The sequence below is a fragment of the Lonchura striata genome, chromosome 17 (assembly GCF_046129695.1).
Source record: "Lonchura striata isolate bLonStr1 chromosome 17, bLonStr1.mat, whole genome shotgun sequence".
In the NCBI taxonomy this organism is placed as follows: Eukaryota; Metazoa; Chordata; class Aves; order Passeriformes; family Estrildidae; genus Lonchura; species Lonchura striata.
In genome coordinates, this window is record NC_134619.1 from 9,381,869 (window position 1) to 9,403,707 (window position 21,839).

Genomic DNA, 21,839 nt, shown 5'->3' on the forward strand with positions numbered 1-21,839 from the left:
GGGACAGATGTCCCCCAGGATTTCTCCCACCATCCCGCACTTGGCAACTTCCCTCTAGCCTCACTTCCCCGGGGCTGACTTGCATCCCTGCAGAGGGACTGCTCCCACCCTGAGGGTGCACAGCACCCCCTCCAAGCCCGGGCAGCAGTGGGAGGAACGCGGCTGGGAAGCGAGCGGCTGGCAGGCAGGTGCTGCGGGGTAAGGCAAACACGGCGCCGCTGCAGCGCCAGAGACCTTGAGATAACACTGAGCTATAAAGGAAAAAAGGTCCAGGCAAGGTGAGTGCTGCTGCCTGGGCTGGCTCAGCTGAACCCTGCAGAGCTGAGAGGGCACTTGGACCATTCCTGACATTTCTGAGCAACGCAGTGGGAGAAACACTTACTGCTTTTCACTGCTGGAGGAGATGGTCTGCACACAATGCAAGGAGGGTGACCAAGGGGAGAGCCACAAGTAAGGACAGAAGAGTCACCTCCTGTTGACTCTACACGTGACCTCAGCCAAGGAGGACATGGAGATGGATCCCCAGAGACAAACAGGTAAGCCAGCACACCTTCTCTGGGCACCTCCACTGGCAGTGCTGCTCCCCAGGGCAATTGCATCCCTCCCTGCTCCACCGCTTGTCCGTCTGCTCTCCCTGCCAAATGCTGAGTCTCAGGAAAAACAGCCGCTTCAGGTTTCAGCGTGGCCTCCTTGGCAGCTCTCTCCTGGCTACAGGTTAACAGAAATACTCAGAATATTCCCCTTCTGGTTCATCCAGATGGTGACAGGTTGGACCTGGGCACACCTGCCTTGGGCAAGGCCAAAGGACAGAGCATGGCAGGGAGCAGGGTGAGGAGTGCTGCCAGCCCCCTGCCCTCCTTGCTGCTACAGGGATGGGGCTTTCTGTACTGAGCTGCAGAGGGGATGAAGCAGAAGGGGAAGGGAGAGGTGGCAGTGTGTTCACAGCCCAGGAAATGCCCTGACCATCGTGTCACAGGGAGGAAAGCAGGTTGTGGACCAAGGCTATGGAGCTGTGTTGGCTCCAGACTCTGCAAGAAGTCAGGACAAGGGATCACCATGAGTTGCAAGGAGTGGGGAAGAGCTGGGAGCCTGTGAGCAAGCACCAGCCAAGCCAGAAGGCTGTCCCATGCAGCAGGGCTGTGCAAGGAGGAGGCACATACAGCACTCCCAGGCACACATGGCAGGGTGCAGGGCACTGATGCCACAGGTGCTAACAGCACCTATTTCTGTGCTGGAGACCTTGGCCAATGGTAGAGCAGCTCTGCACATGATGTTGCTGAGATTCACCCTCCTTATATGCCTCTCCATGCACCCTCCTTTGCTCTGCAGAGCTTTTCTTTGCAGGGACCCAGCCAGGCAGTTTTGAGAAATTCAAATCCATCAGTGTTATTTGATGAAAGTGTCAAAAAACCTAATCAAAATGTGGCCAGGAGTCCCGGCCCTGAGTCCTTTCACTTAGGACACCTGAGTTCTGCCAAGACAACAGCAGAAAGACAGCAAGAGCACCCTCAAGCTGGAGGATGGGGAGAAAAATTGTGATGTCGTCAGCAGGACAGCAAGTCATCATCCTTCTGGTCCATGCTTGAGAGAAAGGCTGCCGAAAAATGCATGTGGGACCAAGGGAGGAAGATTGAAATGTGCCTTGCCCCAGGGGACAATGAAGCAACCAGAAGTACCTGGAGAGATGCAGACAACTTACATCATCCTGGAGGCACATCTCGATGCCAAAATTTGTTGTAGAAACATGGATGAATTGCTGGCACATTGTATTTGCAAGGCCTGCAAGCAGTGTGAAAGAATGAGCCCTGGGACAGCCTGGAGCTGGATCCACCCTCTCCTGGAGAGTTGCCCAAAGGTTGGTTTCTCCCAGCACAATCCCCAGTCTCAAGGTGCTCTCTGCTTGCAGATGCCCAGCTCCCAGTGCTACCTCTGCTGCTCACAAGCACCGAATCCACCTTCAGGACCACTTTACAGGCAGCATTGACCTTACACTCAATCACAGCTCCAAAATCCCAGAGCTCATCCCCCACAGCAGCTGGGTGATAAAAGGCAAATCAGAGCGGACAGCAATGAAGTTTTTAGAGCAAGGAAGACTCAGAGACCACAAGTACAACAAGACCATGGAAATGGCAAGAATTTCTAGCCCCAAATGGTTTTTCCCCCTATTTAAGGACTGATGTGTCCTTGTTTTTTCCCAAACACATGTGGGAGAAGCAGAGCAGACTCTTTCCAGGACATCGCCGAGCTCTCTGGTTACAACTCCATGGCAGCTTTACTGGGCCAAGTGCCACCTGGAAGAACACAGTGCTTGAAAAACAAGGCTGTATTTCTCCAACAGCACATCAAGGCTCCAAACCCAACAGGAGCAAATCAGCAGGAGTCCTGTAACAGGAAGACCTTGCTGGATGCAGAAGGAACATCTCTTTTGCTCTGCTTGCTCCCCACAAAAGCCTATTCCCCATTTTATGGACTCACTGATATATATTCACAGGGAGGGCAGGAGGAAGACATTTCTTAACCCGGTCCTTTTGCAGTAACAGATGTCTTTGACTCACAGCTCGTGGACTCAAGTCCTGGCAGGTTTATACTGTGATGACATTTGAAGTCCCCTTGGGAAGGAAATGCTGGGTGTAGCAATGGACAAAGCATCCCACCTAGATGTTCTCCACAACAGCACACGGGTCTTTCTCTGCCATCAGTCTGTCTCTAAAAGACCTTCCAGTGCTCTGCCACTCTCTGGGCAGGAAAGCCTCTTGCCCAGACAGCCCTGCACTGAAACAAGCTGGACCTGGGCTGCTTCGGCAACAGCTGCCACAGATAAAAGCCACATTCACTTGCAAATTAAAATGTTTAAGATCTAGCCAAGAGGAAAGCACAGCTAGAGGAAAATGCATCTGCCAAATCTCCTTGTTCAACTAGTCATGTCAGAGATGATTCCCGTTTCGGGACTGCTGGTGCCATTTCTCTGTTCCTCTCTGTCCCACTCAAGACCTTTAGGCTACACTTGTCCCCTGAGCTGCACAACAGGCAAGCTCAGCTCATCGCCTAACTGTTATTTTCAACAAAACTGGAATACTCTGATTTTGATGAAGAGTGATCAACAGGGAACAGATCCACCTTACTGACTCTCTTTAAAAAGCAAATGCTCTTCTGCAAACAGGGCCTTGGAGGACAGCTGAGCTGGGCCAAGAGACTTAAAACTTTGGAGAGAAGGATGTCCTGGCCATCCAGAAGCTGACGCAGCAATCCATTGCCTAAGTTCTTGTTTTGGGAGGAAGGTGTTAGCATTTTTTTCCCCCAGAAATATGCATGTACAACCACAAAGGAAAAGCCATAGCCCAGATCAGCCACTGGGCTGGTGCAGAGTTTGTCAGCTAAACTCCTGATGCAGCAGGGCTGGTATGAGATTGATAGTTACTAGCAGGACCTCTGTCTCCCAGATCTGCTGGGACCACTATCCCCAGCTGACCTCCAGGAAGTTTAGATGGCACAGACAACCACAGAGACCGCCTGCTATTCCAGCCCAGCAATCATAGATTCATTGCCTGACCTCCTTCTCTATGTCTTTATATCATATTTCTCACTGTAGAGATGTGACTCAACGTGTTGGCATAAGAAAACACACCAGGAGAATATTCTTATGCCTCTCCTCTTTATCCTACCCATCCTGCTATGTGTTTAATTGAAATAGCAGAAAGTGAGGAACCTTTGGCGGCTGCAGAAAGGCACGCGGAGACTTTTTGTCCCTCCTCAGAACAGAAAAGCAACCTTTGTGTAGATACTTTTCACAGGGAGAACCTCAAAGGTAGCACAGGAAACGTCTCACACCTAACTTCACAGCTTCCACATCCCTCTGGCAGGAGGAGATCTGCTCTCCTAGGATTGGGATGCTGTCACCCCTTAGGAGATGCACCAGAGAAGAGCTTCACCAGCAGCACAGTGGGCTGTGGCCTCCCTTCTGCCCACGCTGAAGAGCAGCTAACACTTTGGGGAAGCCATCCAAGTCCAGCTGCAGGTGTACAAGCTGTGAATTCCCAAAGGCAGTGTTTTTCCATGAGTGGAGCTTGCCTAATTTTCCAGCCCAGACACAGGCTCTTGTACAGGGGGTAATCTCTGCTGTCAACAGATCTGCTCCCACTGGTTCCTGTCATACAGCATGCACTCCTATGGGTCCACAGACTACACTTCAAGACTCTGAATTTACACATTGCCAAAGTTCAACACAGCCCGGAGACAGAAAAACTGAAGTCTGGTGACATTGCCCCCCTCACACAGCCCCCTGAATATCAGGCTAGCCCAGAGGTCTGAGGCTGTGAGGGGAGGAATATCAGGAGATGGCAAAGATTTCCAAAAGAGGCTCTTACCCCAGATATGTTGGTTCAGCTCTCTTTATTCTGTGATGTCCAAGGGGAGAGTGGGGCAAATAAGAATGAACAGGAAATGTCAGGGGTCTATACAGACTTTGGACAGGGTGGGCTTCCCTGGCTCTCCGCCAGCCCCGTTGGGGCAGGAAGGAGGGGTCCAGGGTTATCTGATCAGAGTCACAGGGTCCTGGGGAAGGGGGAATAGAGTGCCCATGAGCTCACTGTAACAGTCTGGAGAGAAACTAAGGTACTGCCACCTCTCTGCAAGGGACAGCAGCAGAGCCCTATGGATTTCTCTGAGGGGCTCCAGAGGGACGAGGCTAGGGATGGACTTGTGTGCAAGCAGGGGCTTGCAAGGCAAGAGGATCAGAAGTTTGCAGACAGACAGGCAAAGACTCCAACGTGGAAATGCTACCATCTCTGTGAAACAGTCTCTGGACTCTCCTGAGCATACCCCTCTACCCTTTCCTGTTTTAACAGAGCTGGTTTAAACCCCTTTCTATTTAGCCAAGGCAGGAGAGAACCAAAGCCTTCTAAGAGCTGGAAACATTACCTGGCACCTGAAGGTACATCTGTGCTGTGAGTACCTACAGGGGGGCGATGCTCACCAGCCCACAGCAGGGAATGGAGAGCAGAGTCACGGTCCCCATGGCCAGCAGATCAGTGGAGCCCTTATGGCAGCTCCTGATGGAGCCCAAGTGCTCAATTTGCTACTGTATGGGCCCAAAGTGGAGAAAACACGATTACTGAGAAATAATGACAAGTGTCAGGAGCCACTCAGCCTCCTGGCTCAGCTGGAGGAGACATCTGGCATGAAAGGGCCCAAGTGGTGCAGGGGCAGTAGCTGACTTTTATAAGTTTCTTTATAAGCACCACTCCATCTATTTTTTTTTTCTGTGTTTTTTTTCTAGGTCCCATTTATTCACTCACGGTAGGGCTTGTCCGTAAGTCCCGTGTGTGTGTAGATACAAACATTACTTATCTCCCCTCCATATTTCAGCCCTATTCATCAGGCATTTGTAAATGGCATTTTATGAGTGCTGAGTTTTTAACAAGGCAGGCACGCTGCTCCAGAGCGAACAAAGGGGCCCCTATTGGAAACTTTAAAGATGTTTAAACAAAGACTTCTCTTGAAAACCTTTAACCCCTAATGCCAACCTCAAGGGAAACGCTATGTTATGAGCAATGGGAGCACAAACATCTTCTGTGACCACAGATTGCTACAACGGGCTGCCTTGTTGGCCACAGCTCCTCTGTTTGCTACAGCTGCCAACCAGGGCAGCTCCCGAGCCCATCTTGTACTGAGCACATACGGTTTCTTTAATTCTTCAACAACAAACAAAAGTTACAACTTCCACAAGAATCAACAACAGCTTTTTCCCATTGGATGCAGCAATACCCAGCCTGCTTCGATAAAAAGTGTAATTTTACTGCAAAACACCAAGATCGGCCCTGTGGTTTCCAGAGGGAAATTTGCATTTTGGATGAGGCTGAATTTATCCATATCCTGGTGGCAAATATCAGGGCTGAGATCTGAGAGATTTCCCCACACACGGCTTTTTGCTGCTATCAGCAGCAATCTAATGAATTCCTGCAGCGATCGCAAGAATCTACTTGTGAAATTCTGCCCATGAAATGCAATTTCTACTTGTTATTGAGAACCCGCACACTCACTGCCTGGGATTAATTGCTCCTGTCCTTGAAAAAATAAAAATCTTTACTATCAAGAGATGATACAGAGGGTCCCACAGGGAGGGGTCCCAAAGGGAGAACTTCATCATAACTTTATAAATAATGTGGGTTTAAGTGAAGCAAAAATCCAGTGTGATTAAGCAAAAGAGGTAAATCCCTGTGCCTTGTCTCAGAGTTGAGGCTGAGAACAGGTCCCTCTCATGGACCCTTCTCCCCTCAGTCCCACTGCACACATGGTGGCTTCCACTGACACGGGACAGTCCCATTTCCCTGCCAGCCTCCTCAGCCACACCAGTTCCCACTCTGCAGCCTGCCTCCTGAGTGGATTCAGCAGCTCTCTGCTCCACAGCAAAGGCTGTCCCTGCAGAATGAGGGGCAAAACCCCAGCAGAGCACACACCACCACACGGCGTGTCTGCTCAGCTCCGCTTTGCTCACTGAATGCGTGTCCGCACAAATGCGGCGAGTGCAGAATAATCTGGTTTTCCAAACAACTTTTCCCATGCAATTGCTTGGAACAGGAGTGCCCAAAGCTAATTTTATCCTGTGAAACAGTTGGAATGATAAGCTGAAGGTGGGTGATTGCTTGTGCAAACGAGTATGCACAGACCCAATTTTCCAGTCGTGCAGAAACGGTGCATAACAAAGTTAGGGTACACTTCTGAGCTTATCTTTCTGCAGGACCTCGATCCCCTGCTGCTCAGTACGCTTTGCCCAGGTGTACCAGACCTTATTATTCTCTGCTAAGAGATCCTCGGTTGTATAAGCAGGGACCTGCCTGACAGGTAGGCAAAAGGTGAGCAGGGCAGGCAGCCTGAGCGATCCAGACAGCGATGAGTCCACATGGCTCACACATCACCGAGCGGTCCCATGCCCCGGCTGCCCCACCGAACGCACCCTGGCACCGCTGCGGGGACCAAGCCCGTGCAGCCGGGGGTCGGGAAGGCTCCAGCCCACAGATGGGAGGAAAAATCCTTTGGGGCGAAGGTTCTGCTCTTTCCCTCCTCCCGGCTTTGCTTTCTGCTCCTGACGCCCAGGATCGCCGCTCCCCTTCCTGCCAGCCCCGCTCCAGGGAAAAGCCCCCTCGGAGGCTGCCAAAACCCGCGGCAGCGCTCGGCGCTGCGCACAGCCCCGCCGCGCCGGGCCGGGATCGGGACCGGGATCAGTATCGGGATTGTGATCGGGACCGGGATCAGGACCGGGACGGGGATCGGGACCGGGACCGGACTCACCGCACCCTCCTCTCCTCTGCTCTCGTCCCGCAGGGGCGGCGCTGCCCGCGGAGCCCCTCACTCAGCCGTGCCGGCCGCGGAGCCGCTCCCCGCCGCGCTGCTGGCTCAGGTACGCGGTGCGGGCGGTGCGGGGCGGCGGCGGGGCCCCGCGGCTTTAACGGGGCGGGGGAGCGGGGGGGCGGCGGGGCGGGCACGGCCCGGCCCCGGGGCAGCGCTGGCAGGGGCTCCGGCCGCCCGTGCCGGCGGGGGGCTCGGGGCGCCCGCCCCGCCGGGCGCGGCCCCGCGGGAGCTGCGCGCAGGTGGAGCCGGCACCGGAGGGTGCGCGGCCCGGGGGCTCACCGGCGTGGAGGGCCCTGCTGCTTTATGGTTTTGGTTTTCTTTTTTCTTTATTTTTCTCTATTTTTCCTTTTATATCCCTTTATTTCTCTTTTAATTTTTTTCTTTATTTTCTCTATTTTATTGTTCTTTTTTATGTTTTTGATATTTTACGTTCTCTTATCTATTTTTTTCTCCTTTTGCTTTTTTTCCCTTTGTTTTATATTTTTATTACCTTCTTTTTAAAAAATATTTCTTCTACCCTTTTGTTGTCTCTTCCTCTGCTGGGGGAATGCACCTGGGAACCCCATAAACTCAAAAGTTCATGGAAAAGGAGAGTCTAAACTTAATATCCATTTGACCTGCAATGTCCTGGAAGTTTAGGAACATCAGCAGGTAGTGGCTGCAATGTGGGGAGGTGAGTTAGAACCAGGAGACTGCAGACCAGAGCTTGGAGGGCAGCAGAGCCTCAGGTTAAGCTTCCATCAAGAAAGTCAACTGATGTGCATTGGAGATCAACAGCAGAGGCTTCTTAGAAACCCACAAATAGACCTTCCAGTCCTCCACCTCTCCCAGCACTTAGATCAATCTGGTGGTGGCAGGAACCACCTTTAGTGCTTTATAGGACTGTGTTGTGGCACTTTAACAGAACTTCCCTTCCTCCTTGCACACGAGGAACAGAGAAAGGAGACTCCAGGAAATCACCCCCACTGTCTGAATTTTCTAGCAGACTTGCCAATACTGCATTATCAAACTTGAGCATTTTGGGGGTGCTGGTGCTGCTGGGGTGCCCACCCCAGCTGGCTCTTGCTCCCTGCAGAGCTCACTGCCACTGGCTTTTTGTGCTTCCTGCTCTCGGCCGCTGTTTGCTCTTGGTGTGGTCGATAAATCCCCCAGGCCTAGAAAAGGCTGAATTTCACTTGTGTGTGCAGTGAGGAAAATACAGGATTTATAAATACCCATGCATATACAAGGGCTGTGGGTTGGGTTGGTCTGGATTAAAGGAGGTATTGAAAAATGAGGGAAGCCAGAAACTGCAGGCTTCTCATTTCTGTGATTTCTAATGGCTTTTCCTTTTGCATAAACATTGCATTGACTCCATACCCAAGAGCACTGCAGGCATTTTCTTCCCTGATCTGCACAAAATATAACCTAGACCTCTAAAATGGATATTTTTTATTAGGATGTTTGGTTTCCCCAAACTGAGGGAAGAACAGTTGCCCTCTGTGGCAGCAAGTCCCCAGCAAGCTTCAGGGCAGCTGTGTCCTGAGCAAACCACAGCTCCTTTTCTGGGGGGAAAAGCAGCAAGTTAATTTTCTGCATTTTAATTCAGTGCTACCTGCACTTGGGAACACTGTTACTGTGACTTACAGTTCTTGTATAAAGAGGTGATTTGAAGACCCAGTTTTTAAACAATAGCTGCCAGGATTGTGTTTTGGTCTCCAGAGTTGGGTACTTTCATTCCCAGGGGACCAAATATATCAGATGCCTTCCTGAGCTGGTGGAGCTCACTGAACTGAAAAGGAGCAGGGCAGAGGGCAGTTTGCTTCTCCCAGTGCCTGTAAAGCACTTTTTCTTCTGCTGCGGTTGCCCAAGGGTGTGCACACTGAAGGTGATGTGTGGAGCAGGGTATGTCCCACACAGGGAGCAGAGTTCCCCAGCTGGAGGCAGGACAAAGCACTGAGTGATGCCCCTAAACACTTGCTGCTGGCAGGGAGAGGGATAATTTTCAGCTGTGGAGTTAAACATCAGTTCTCCTAAAATCAGCAAAGGGACTGTGGGGTCCAACCTTAGCAAAGCCTCTCGGCGCCTGCCTGGACTCCCTGTGTGCCCACATGAAACAGCCCTTTGCAAGGTGGTCCAGCTGTGTGTCTCCTGTGGAAAGCACACAGAGACTCCTCCTTTTCTGCTTCATTTCCCATGGGAGAGGGCACAGCAACCCAGCCAGGGCTTGCAAATCCCCCTGAGGTACCCTGGGTCTCTCCCGCCTCAAGCAGCAGGGCAGAGCCACCCTAGAGATGTACCACAAACGCACTCACCCTCTCCTGAGGCACATCCTGACCCAAAGCAAAGGGAAAGCCTTGGTAAGCAGTGCCAGGCTGAGCAGGGAAGGGGAAAGGCTTACAGAAACCAGTGTAGGAGAAAGGTGGTGGATCCCCCCTTGCCCCCCCACCTTTTACTACATAATGCCCAACTGTGTGGAGAGCAGCTGAGCCCCAGCCAAGACTCAGGCTCTGAAAAGGCAGCTTTTAGTGAGAGCTGTAAGAGCCCAGCCCGTGTGGTGCTGCTAACATGACACTGAACTAACACTGCACTACAACCTAAGCATTTTAATAATTTAATATAATAAATGTCAGAAGGAGTGAATAATTCTCTGTAACCCTGAGGAGGCTGTAGGTGCCAGAAGGAGCCAAGTGGGCATACTGGGCTGCTTTAGCAATAGCCCTTTGACTCTCTGAAGATAAATTTATACCGCATGATGGATGCTGGGTGGTCGCCTCTGTGGGTAGAATGGCAAGCACTGTTCAGAAGTGTGTCACTGACACAATTTAGCCCCCAAATTTGGAAGGCAAGGGCTGCAGAGAATGGACAAAGAAAAGAAAGCCAAGTTTCTAGGCAGTTGTTCTTCCAGCTGGACATCAAATCTGAAGAGCTCCTGTCTGTTTGCCTGCCTTTGGCATGCACATTCCCCCTTCAAGCAGTAGGTAGCACATGGGTAGCTGTTCCAGAAGGCTCTTTAATAAGCTCCAGGCAGTGACCCACGTGCCTCTGGAATTATGTATGGGTGGCAGGGAGCAGTGATACGTGCACAAGCCTGGCCCTGCCCTGAGCCAGTGCTGTGGGAGGCTCTGCAGAGCAGGCATTGCTGCTGCCCACGCTGTCAGCACACGTCTTAATCCACAGGTTTTGGCAATTTGCTCCTGAACACTCCCTGCCCTCCATGCCAGGCTGCTCCATACTTTGCCAAGGGGTTAATGGCAGGGGAGCCCCACAGGGAGACCCCAAGCTCTAGGATGGGGAGTGGTGACAGCTTTGGTGACACTAGCAGGGATGGAGCATGTGACTTTGCAGCTGAGACACAAAGACCCAAAGCTATACTCCTAATTTTACACAGCACACTGAACGATGAGACTCACCAGGAAAAAATTCACACACCCAGCCTGGTTCTTCCCTGCTGTGTGCCTGTTGTCTCTGACAAACTGAGGGTGAAATGCTACTGAATGGAGCCAGCAAGGTTCAGTACTCATTTAACAGTATGTTGCATTTGTGTAAAAGGGTATCCAGGGTCAGGCAAATTTCCTTGATACATTTCCACATTTATCCCAATCATAATTAGTTGTTGTGAAAACAAAAACAAAAACAACAACAACAACAAAAAAAAAACCCAAAAAAAAGAAAGAAAAAAACAGCAAAAGCAACCAACCAACCAAAAAAAAAAAAAAAAAAAGGCAAAACCCAAAACAAACCCACATTTTTGCTGAGAGATTCCCAAATAGTGCTTTTATATGAAGGGAAAAATAGCAAAGGCGGATCAAAGCTGAAATCACACCATTGCTTGGCAGCCGAGGAGTGAAACAGCTGCAGATTGCCATTATGGAAAAAGATTAAATAACTTTCTTATGGGATCACTTTGGCTGTTGAAAGATATAAATTGGCTAGAAAGTGGAGTGAAACCTCAGCAATACTAGTGACCCACCCTGAAGCAGCCACGGTGGGATGCTGGTTGATAAAAATCTGCTTCAGTGTGCTGGAGCAGGAGTCTCCCAGCACCTCGATGGAGAGAACAGGCACAGCCCTGGCCAAGGAGCTCCTCCTGCTTTGCCATGAGTGCTGTGGGGTGAGCCAGGGCTAAGCCCAGAGCCCTGTGCTGGCAGCAGCTCTGGGGCTGCCACAAGAGCAGAGCCTGGTGGCAGCCTGTGCTCTGCAGTCAGGAATGGCCATAAAACATTCATTTTCCAGGCACAGAGTAGCAGTTAATGCTGTGGGTGGCACTGACACTGGCCCTGGCTGTAAATCTGATTCTGGCAGGGCTCTGTTGATTTATGTTTACTGGTGATCCAGCTAACACATCTAGGATAAGGAACTGGGAACAAGGAGGGCAGGAGATTGTATTGCCCCTCTGTGACCAACAGAGCACGTCTGTGCAGTGCAAAGTGTCAGGTCCCCATGGCACTGCTCAGAGAACACACGGGGTATGTGTTTGCTTGTATGGGACAAGTGTTTTTCTTCCTCATACAACAGCAGAGCATCAGCTCCATCCAAGGGTGGGAAAGCTGGCACTGAAGTGATATGTGTTTAAAGTGAATTGCAACATGGGTGCTAAAAGCTGTAAGGGGCACAGCCTTTTTAAAGTGTTGCACTGGGAAGAGCAGAGTTGGCAGGCAAGCTCTTCTAGCAGGTCGCTTGGGATGACTGCTTGTAGATTCTCTCCCTGGGAGCTTGCTCTGGCCTCTGAGCCCAGAGGAGCTCACCACAAGGAGCCTGTCTTGGGGTGATGGCAGACTTACCTCTCTTGACACCTCTGATCATTTATGCTCTCAACTTTTCTCAATTTCTAGCCCACTTAAGAGGAAGAGAGACTGTGTTTAAAGGGAATGCTCCCCTGCAGATCTCTTACAAGTTCCTCCTTGGGTGGCCATGGCTGATGCCCCTAGTGTCACCCCTTTTCCTCCAAGTCATCCCCTAGAGCTGCCCTCAGTCCCCAGATGCTCTCTCACAGTTACTCTGTGTTGTGTTTTCCACTGTGGCTGAGGCTTCACAGCCTTCTCTGGCCACTGCTTACACCTGTCTCAGATAGGAGAGTCATTAACCAGGCTGGGACTTTCTACAGGAGAATGTTCCTGGTGGCCACATTGACAGATGTGCCAAGGAGGGACTCCTACACAGGCATCTCCTCTTCCTTCTCCTCTGGTTTCATCTTATCCAGTCAAATATCCCAAACTCAGGGAATGCTCCTGTCCCAGACTCAGGGGGTTTAGGGCCTGTCAGCAGGGCAGGAGCTGGTGTTGTCAGAGAGTGGTCTCAGCTCCTCTGAAGGCTCCACAGATGAGATTCCAGAGCTCTCCCCCCTTGCACTCCCCAGTCCTTGCACACGTGTCCCAGGTGGCAGAGCAGGGCATCTCAGACCCACCTCATCTCTCTCCAGCTGGTTAACACCCAACCTACCGAGTTAGCAGAGTTAAATGCCAGGTGCCTGGGAACTCATTCTAGTTAATAGAGCAGAAACAATCAGCAGAACCACCTACTCCCTAGGTCTGAAAGAAAAATGCAGCTATTTTCACCCAACACCCCTTGCAGAAGGCAACGAGTTGCTCCACCTCGCATGACAGCTCCTCAGCTGCACTCACAGCTCAGCAGCATCACGTCCCAGCTCACACAAAAACCATACAGCAGCAAGCACATCAGGCTGAAAAAGAAATTCATAATCAGTTAGAGCTCAGCCACTATTGCATGGGGCTGGAAGTCTTAGGGTGGCAAACTGATGAAGTTATTCCATTCTCCAAACTTTCTGGTTTTCATTGCCAGCCCCATTCTTAGAGCAGCTGAACTGCAGTTCTTTCTGATGGAAAAGCCTTTCCACCTTCCCCACCCCATCAGGCTGGGCATGGAGGGAGCTCCTTGCCCCTGCAGGGCTGGGCAGAGCTGGCTCTGGTGCCACAGTGCCAGGGAAATTGTGTCTTGTAGAGCCAACCCGTACCAAGGCAGCCTGCTCCAGGACGGCGTCAGGAGGTACCTGCAGCTGCCAGCAGACCAGACAGTGCTGATCCTGCACGCCAAAGTCGCACAGAAATCCTACGGCAACGAGAAAAGGTGGGAGATTGTCAGCACAACGGGCCAGGACTGGGCAATTAGTGACATTGTCTCCATGTGGCTGATTATTATTTATTAAGAAACCCACACTTTTATACCCTAGTTCTCTACAGGTTGATCTAATTGGTCCTCCAATCCAAACACCATCACCATTGGTCAATTAAGAAACCACCCTTTGGTAAAAAAATCTCCATAACACATTCCGCATGTTCACAATACCAGGTGCAGCAAGTTGAGATAAGAATTGTTTCTCATTCTTTTCTCTGATCTTCTCACAAACTTCCCAGAAAAATGCCTGGAAAGTTGTGTGTTTCTTTCTGTGGCCAGAGAGCTGCTGCCACAAGAGATAGCCCCAGCTTCCCTGATAGCCACTTCTAAACCCAACTACCTAAAGCTTGATTTCAGCCTTGCTGGATTTCACAGATCTAAGCTGGTGAAGCAAATTATCCCCTCTGCATTCACTCATGACATCTTTACATCCAAAGCCATCATTTAGTCTCCATGAACTGAATAACACAAGAAAGGTATTAGCTCCAGCCTGCATCCATCCCAGCAAAATATTCTCAGTGGTAGGTTCTTGCCATGAAGTGGTAAAGAAAGACAAAGTAAAAGAATTCAAGATTCTATTCAAATCTCATCCCCCAAGAAGGAAAGGCTAGAGTTTTAACTGCCCTGTAACTCTTGTATTAAAATCTGCATGGCCACAGCAAGGACTGGGGCGTTTTCATCAATTCCAGTGGTCTACAAAAAGCTGCTATTTTTGAAAATCCTTCCCACACTGCAAAAACACCTTGAGGTTCTGGCTTGAATCTCCAAAATTGCCCCTCCCTGGCAGTGACATCAGACTGCGGCACTGCAATGTAATTAATCCTTCATTAATCCTTGGGATATAAATACTGCTCTGTTATTACCGAGTATGGAATAGCTATGAGGTGACGAGCTCAGCCTCCAAGGTGTAACCAGCCAGCCCCCAGCGACCCCAGGAGACAGCTCTGGGATGGGCTGGCTGTGCCTACACAGTTCTCACCACATCCAGTCTCCTGCCAGGAGCTGCTGGTCCACAGGTAAAGAAGTTATTTCAGGGCTGGATCTTCCAGCCAGGAGGGAGCCCTCTCATCACAGCCTCTTTCCTCTGCTTCTTACCCCACACAAGGGATGAGCATGAAAATCAGATGCCAGGTCTGAAAAGGGAGAGAAAAACCTGCACAGAGCTCCCAGGTTAAAGATTGGAGGTGCTGCTGCCGTTTTCCTTAATAATAGGAGTCAGGGGCCTACACTGTGGCTGAGTTGTTTAAATAAACTTGTACCTCCAGGGCTCCAAAATATCCAACCCCCTGCACTGGTGTTTTCTCTGCTAGTGCTTTACCCAGTATCAATAGAGGATGAATTTACACCATTCACACAAGTGCAAAGACAGTGGAAACCCAAATAAAACACAGGAAAATGGGCTTCCAAACTCCTGGCTATAGATTTATTTGCACTGGGCTCCAGAACTGATTGTGAATGCAAAGTCTGTTCCCAGCCTGCTGAAACTCCCACGTGGCAGTCAGGCAGAGGCAGGGGCTGATGGCTCCCTGTCTTTGGGGGAGCTGGAGGTGGGGGTGCCAGGGTCCCTGTCCTCCCATCCCAGGCCCATCCTGGCACTGGTGGGATCATGGCCACCAGTGGCACCACCAGATGTGGCAGCTGCTGAGGCTGGAACCAGGCACTGGAGGAGGTGCAGGGCAGAGGGTCCCCAGCCCCTTGCTAAGCTCCGGGGGTGCAGGGTTACCCCCAGTGCTGGCGATCTCCAGTGAAGGTCTCTGCTCTCAGCACAGCCATCCAGCCACTCCCAAGCACCTTTTCAGGGTGCTCAAGGACAGTGAGAAAATGCCCTCTTGTCTCTGCAGGTTTTTCTGTCCCCCACCTTGTGTTTACCTGAGCGGGCCGGGATGGAAGTTAAAGCAGGAGCAGATAAAAGGTGAGCAGAGCCCTGGACCTCTCCTCCCTCCCTTCCTGCACCAAGGAGAGCTGCCCTCTGCCTCTGCAAAGGGGACAGGGAATCTGTTTATGTTGATTTTGGCTCCCCAAACTCCTTTCCTGCTCAAGCCTAAGCCCCCTGAAATCCAGACTCAGGGAGGGCTGGGGCTTGGTCACGTTCTGCTCCTGGAGAAGCTGAGCCTGTGCAGGGGGCTGGAAGGTGCTTCTGCTTGTCTCTTCCAGCCAGGGACCTGGGAGAGGCTGGATTTCGGGTGTGTGGGTACATGGGGCTGGACAGCATGGGCAGCAGCCTGATGGAGACCCAGAAGCTGAGCTTTGAGGAGCAGCCAGATGCAAAGGTAAAGCCTGTGGCTCGCTGGGGCTGTGGGAATCCCCCTCATGCAGGGCCTGGGCTGTCACCAGAACACCCCACACCCTGGGATGTCACACCCTCCCCATCCTCAGAATGTTACGGCTCTTTCTTCCAAGCCATAACTCCCCACTCCCACTCTGCCAGCCTGTTGTGGCATGTGAAGCAATGCAGGCAGCCCAAAGGTCCCTGTCTTTCTCTGGAACCATCTTTTCAGGCCGACAGCCTGTCAAAATCTGCACAGCTCCCCCAGCCCTGGTTCTTTCTCCTGATGTGCAGCTCTGCTGCTTGTTACAAAATGAAAGCCTGGTCCTTCACTTGCAGCTGAACAGCTTAAAAAATGCCCCAGCTGATCCCAAAGTTCAAATCCTTCAGTAGAGCTCTGGCATCTTTTGATTGGAGGGGTAAAAAGGGAGAAAAATCGTTTTCTGGGGTCCCTGAAGAGCACAGAGTCTGAGGCAGGCCAGGAACCTCATAGAAAGAGCCTTTGTCCACAGTGCTTGCCTTGCTGCTAAAGCACAGCATATCGGCCAGGATGAGGGAAACCATAAACCCAGGGTGATTTCTCATGTTATGTGGGATAAATCACACATGAACATTCATTTCCATAAGGAATACTCTGCCCCCAGTGTAAATAAAGCCTCTGCCGATCCCCAGGTCTTCTTTCCACCTGTAATAACATCTCTGGTTGTTTCTCCCTTTAAATGAACCCGGGGCTCATTGAAAGGGCACTATTATGTCCTGGTGGGGTGGTGAGGAGGGAGAGGAGGGCTGGTGGGGCTGGGCTGGAGCTGCTGGCAGCCCCTCCGTGCCCCTGGCAGGGGTTCAGCTGTGCCAAGGCTCTGTACATCTCGGACACGGACAAGCGCAAGCATTTCCGCCTGGTTCTGAAGCTCTTCTTCAGCAACGGGCAGGAGATCGGCACCTTCCACAGCAAACTCATCAAGGTCATCTCCAAGCCCTCGCAGAAGAAGCAGTCCCTGAAGAACACGGACCGTGAGTGGCTCTGTGGGGAGGGAGGTGGGTGCCAGCCCAGCATGGGATGCTCTCTGCTCACAGCTTGGCTCTGGAGTGGTCCAGCCTGGACCCAAAGCCCATGGGAACTCCCAAAAGAGGATGTGTCTCACACAGGGATGTCTCATTTCCAAATGGTTCACCCAGCCCTGATGCCAGTGTGGTTCCCACACCATGGACCTCACCTGCACTCACACAGAAGGGAAGGCTGTGGGGAGGGTGTTGGCTGCTGGGTACCCCAGGAACCAGGGCTTGTCCTCTCTAGGCTTGACAGAGCCATATTCAGTTCTGGCGAGCACTAACCCAGCCACCTCTGCCCACAGTCTGCATTTCCTCAGGCTCCAAAGTGTCCCTGTTCAACCGCCTGCGCTCCCAGACCGTCAGCACCCGGTACCTGTCTGTGGAGGAAGGAGCCTTCACCGCCAGCGCCAGGCAGTGGGCAGCCTTCACCCTCCACCTGGGTAAGAAACCTCGGGTGACACTGATGCCACCATGGCCAGGGCTGCCTGCTTCCAGCCCTGGCTCTGCCATCCTGCAAAGGCAGTTCCTGGGGGCAAAAGGCACGGGAATTAGCTTGGGATGCAGGAATCTGGCTCAGTTGCACCTCTGGCCAGCATTCCTGGTGTGCCTCTGGACGTTTCCCGCTGGTTTTGAGGGCACAGGGGCTGTGGCCAGGGCTGTACTGGTCTGGAGGTTTACAAATCCAAGCAAAGGATTGCCTGGAAGAGGCCAGAGCCCAACTGTATTCCTGCCCACATTGCTTCCCTGAAAAGTACTGCATCCCCATCCTGCTCTCCCGGGCCAGGCTGCCAGGGAATGGTGGTGTCTCCAAGCAGTGAGCACGAGCAGATAAAGCAGTAAGAAAGCAGTGGGAGCAGAAGCTGTGCCCAGCAGGGCTGAGCAGCCCCCCGGGCGGTGACTCTGCCTCTCTGCTTCCCGGCCAGCCGAGGAGCGCTGCCCCCGGAGCGAGTTCCCCCTGCGGGAAGGGTACATCCGCTACGGCTCCGTGGTCCAGCTGGTCTGCACGGCCACCGGCGTCACCCTGCCGCCCCTGGTAAGCTCCGGCCCTGCGGGGGTCCTGGGAATCCTTAAAATCAGAGGGTTTGGGGCAAGTTGCGAAAGGCAAGCCCCAGAGACAGCAGAACTGCCATTAGAGCTAAGCAGTAGCCATAAGGTTTGTCAGCAGAAAAGTTATACAAGAAGTAGAAAGTAAGGACAAATAGAACAATGGTCAGTGTATAAATGCTTGGCTAGAATAACTCCCTAAGCTACAGAAAAGTATATCTAGTGAGATATTAAAAAGTTCTAAGCTTAATAACGGAGCTCTGTGCATTGTATCTTAAGGCTTACAAGCAGGTATTGTATCCAAAATAAGCAAGCATTGTTTTAACCAAAGGTACGTGTGCTTATAGTGGTTGGATAGAACTACTGTCAGTGCTGGCAGTATGCTTTTGCTTTGTGTGATTAGTCAAAAAGTTTTTAAAGTGAGTTGTAACATTAAGCTCTTTGTCTGCTGCCTGGGATGTGAGCTGCTGGCATCTTCCCATTGTCATAACCATGTAATGAGACTGATGCTGGAAAATAAACAGATCGAGATGCGTTCCTCAGCAGCCCCATCCCGTTCATGATTTGTACACAGTCCCCGAGCCAGTGATAGGTGTCAGGCACACAGAGCTGGCTGTCCCACGCCTCCGAGTGGCAGGGCCCTGCCTGGGATCCATGCCAGGGATCTGTGCTGGAGATCCATGCCTGGGACCCATGCTGGGGATCAGTGCTGGGGTTCCATGCCTGGGATCCATGCCTGGGATCTGTGCTGGGGATCCATGCCTGGGATCCGTGCTGGAGATCCATGCTGGGGATCCATGCTGGGGATCCATGCTGGGGATCCATGCCTGGGATCCATGCTGGGGATCCATGCTGGGGATCCATGCTGGGGATCCATGCCTGGGTTCCATGCCTGGGATCCATGCCAGGGATCCATCCATGCCTGGGATCCATGCTGGGGATTCATGCTGGGTATCCATGCTGGGATCCATGCCTGGGATCCATGCTGGGATCCATGCTGGGGATCCATGCTGGGATCCATGCCTGGGATCCACGCCGGGGATGCTGCTGCCCACAGATCATCCGGAAGGTGATGAAGCAGTATGCCATGCTGGACGTGGATGAGCCCATCTCCCAGCTCCACAAGTGTGCCTTCCAGCTCCAGGGCAGTGACCGCATGTACCTGTGTCTCTCCACAGACAAAGTGATCCAGTTCCAGGTATGGCAGTGCAGGGGCAGGTGAGGAGCCCAGGGTGCTTGCTGTCATCTCTGCAATCTCCTGTATTGCATCAGGCTGGTGAGCGTGTCACTGGGAGGGGTCTTGCATCCAAACTAAGGCCAGAATCATGGCAAAACTTCAATGGGGACGCTGGAACTGAGGTCTTTGGAAAGAAATCACAATCCCCATTTCCCCATGAGCACAGCAGTCACTTGCTGGAACCAAGACACTGAGGGCAGAAGCCAGGCATCCCAGCCCCATTCCATCTCCCCTGCAGCGTGTTTGGAGCTCTGACACTCTCCACAGGCATCTCCCTGCCCAAAGGAAGCCAACCGGGAGCTGCTGAACGACGGCTCGTGCTGGACCATCATCAGCACGGAGACGGTGGAGTACACCTTCAGTGAGAGCCTGGCGTGTGTCCGTGAGCCCGTCAGCCCTGTGCCACTCATTTCTGCCCTGCAGGTGGGCACAGCCACGGGCTGCCCTCTCTGTCACCTGCCTGCCCCTCTCTGTCACCTGCCTGCCTCGTGCCACCTGCTCCTGAGCCCTTGCACCCCCGTGGCACCTCCCAGTTTTGGGATGCTGTGGGAATGAGATGCACAGGCAGAGCATCCTGTGGGACAAGGGGTCTGGCTTCATAACCCACACAACCCTGCCACGCTCTCTGCCTGTCACAGCTCACAGGTGGTGGGGATGTGGCCATGCTGGAGGTGCAGGGGGAGTATTTCCATGCACACCTCAAGGTCTGGTTCGGAGATGTGGAAGCAGAGACAATGTACAGGTAACATGGACAGGGGAGATGGGCAGGAGGCAGGGAACAGCAGCCAGGTGTGGGCTGTGCAGGGCAGATCTGGGAAGGATGTGGCTGTAGACCTTGGGGACAAGCACACTTGCACTGCCCATCCTGCAGGAGCAAGCATGAGCACTGCAAGCAAAGGCAGGAATGAGTCTGGTGCCTGCTCTCTGCCCTGGCTGCAGTCTGGGGATAGCCATGGGTGGGGGAGAACAGGGATTTCAGGGAACTGCAAACAACCAAGCAACCCTGGCAGAGAGGAATGACAAACTGGGAGGAGAGAGGGAACTGGCTGGAGGCTTCACACTGAGCTCCAGGATGGAGGAGAAGTGCAGTCACTCACTGCTGGCTGCTCCTGTTAGAACCTTCCCCAGTTAATGCATGTTTTCCTCTCTTGCACTGTTGCCAGGAGCCCCAAGTCCCTTGTGTGTGTCGTCCCTGACGTCTCTGCCTTTGGCAGTGACTGGAGGTGGCTGCGATATCCCATCACGGTCCCACTCCTGCTGATCAGGGACGATGGCCTCATCTACTCCAGCTCATTCACATTTACCTACACCCCGGAGCAGAGCTGCATCCCAGGACAGCAGGTCCTCTCAGATGTTCCCCAGGACTCGGACAAATTACTCGACAGCATCCACCAGGAGTTTACCAGGACCAACTTCCACCTCTTCATGCAGACCTAGCAGGCTGGGTGGGCACAGGAAGGGGAATAGCCCTGAGCCATGATGGGGGGCTCATCCAGGGCTTGGGAGGCCCTGCCAAAGGGTCCTCCCTGCTCATCGAACATGCACCATGCTCCTGTGGTTTACTGATTTCTCTCTTTTTCCTGGCAGCATCTGACACTGTTGAGATCTCACATAAGAGCATCAATAAATCAGGCTTGAAGGACTCTTCACTGATTCAATTGCCTTTTGACTGACTTTCATGATTTACCTGCATGCTGGCATAGAGCACCACAGCTCCCTCAGTGTCCTCAGTCCATATATTCAAAGTCCAGGAGGGACAGGGATAATGCCCAAATGCGACCTTAAGTGTTACTGATCCATACCAGGAGTCCCTGCATTGCTGCTGTGCTTTTCAGCTCAGCATGAGCTGCTTCCCAGCAGCCAAATACCCAGCACCAGATGTTTTGTTTTTTTATTGGAGGCCCAAATGGGGTTATTTAAGAAGGAAAAGGGAAAAAGAGAGAAAAAACTTCAGTGTGAAATCCAGCTCCTCCCTAGCTGGCTCTGCCAAGCTCTGTTGTTTTACACAATTTGACACACACAGAAATGCAGTGCTGGCATCAGCAGCAAACTGCTGATTTAGATGCCATAAAAAGAACCAGCTTTCTGGAGCTGGACATGAGCATTTTGCAGAGTGGGTGTTAAAGGCTTTATTTAGATTTCCGTGGCATCCAAAGGCCCATGGTGTACCTGGAAACCTTCTGGATTGGCAGTTCTCAGCTGGGATTTGAAACAACCCAGCAGCCAGACTACAGTGGCAGTCAACCCACCCTGGCCTCAGGGCAGTGGGCAGGAGAGCAGGGGAAGCACAGCCCCCCCGTGACCTGCAGCACCCCAGGATACACACATGCATCCCTGGAGCAGCACCCGGATTGCCTCCGTGTTTTCTGTCATCTGGAATGTTTCAGATGCAGCACTGCCCTGCATGCAGCCCATCCTCAGCCTTGCTGCGTGCACCCCATGCCTCACTGTCGCTCCAGATGCTGAATTTGGGGCTGCAGAGGACTTACATCCTCACACCACCCAGCAGGGAGATGCTCAGGCATGCCTGGAGTCTTGGCCCTCTCCCTCTGCAGCTTGTACCTGTCCCTGGCTCCCATGGAAACACAAGAGCTTGGGTCCTCAGCATCCTAATCCAAGGGCTTCCCAGGGAACAGCACCTCCCTAAACTCCACCAGGAGATGGGGTTCCTTCTTCCCCTAAACAGGAACCTCACTGAGGGTAAAAAGCTGTAGGCAGGCACATCTCTGCATCTGGAGCTGCTGTGGAAAAGCTGGGAGAATGTTACAGCACATGCCAACA

General features: G+C 52.2%; 1 protein-coding gene across 1 annotated transcript; it reads left to right on the forward strand.

The window, feature by feature from the left end:
* Positions 1 to 508: 508 nt before the first annotated feature.
* On the forward strand, positions 509 to 20,495 carry RBPJL (recombination signal binding protein for immunoglobulin kappa J region like). Its single transcript, XM_031506578.2, has 12 exons — positions 509 to 536; positions 7,321 to 7,396; positions 13,288 to 13,413; positions 15,303 to 15,373; positions 15,616 to 15,731; positions 16,564 to 16,738; positions 17,080 to 17,217; positions 17,701 to 17,810; positions 18,879 to 19,019; positions 19,326 to 19,481; positions 19,697 to 19,800; positions 20,222 to 20,495. The coding sequence occupies exons 1-12, from the start codon at positions 509 to 511 to the stop codon at positions 20,493 to 20,495; spliced, it is 1,515 nt and encodes a 504-aa protein (XP_031362438.2).
* The last annotated feature ends 1,344 nt before the right edge of the window (positions 20,496 to 21,839 follow it).

What these genes read in the sequence shown, in the direction of transcription:
- RBPJL (XM_031506578.2), top strand. Translation starts at nt 509, where the DNA reads ATGGAGATGGATCCCCAGAGACAAACAG. An exon ending in TCCTACGGCAACGAGAAAAG is followed by an intron (nt 13,414 to 15,302) that starts GTGGGAGATTGT and finishes TTGTCTCTGCAG; the next exon opens with GTTTTTCTGTCCCCCACCTT. An exon ending in AGGAGCAGCCAGATGCAAAG is followed by an intron (nt 15,732 to 16,563) that starts GTAAAGCCTGTG and finishes TGCCCCTGGCAG; the next exon opens with GGGTTCAGCTGTGCCAAGGC.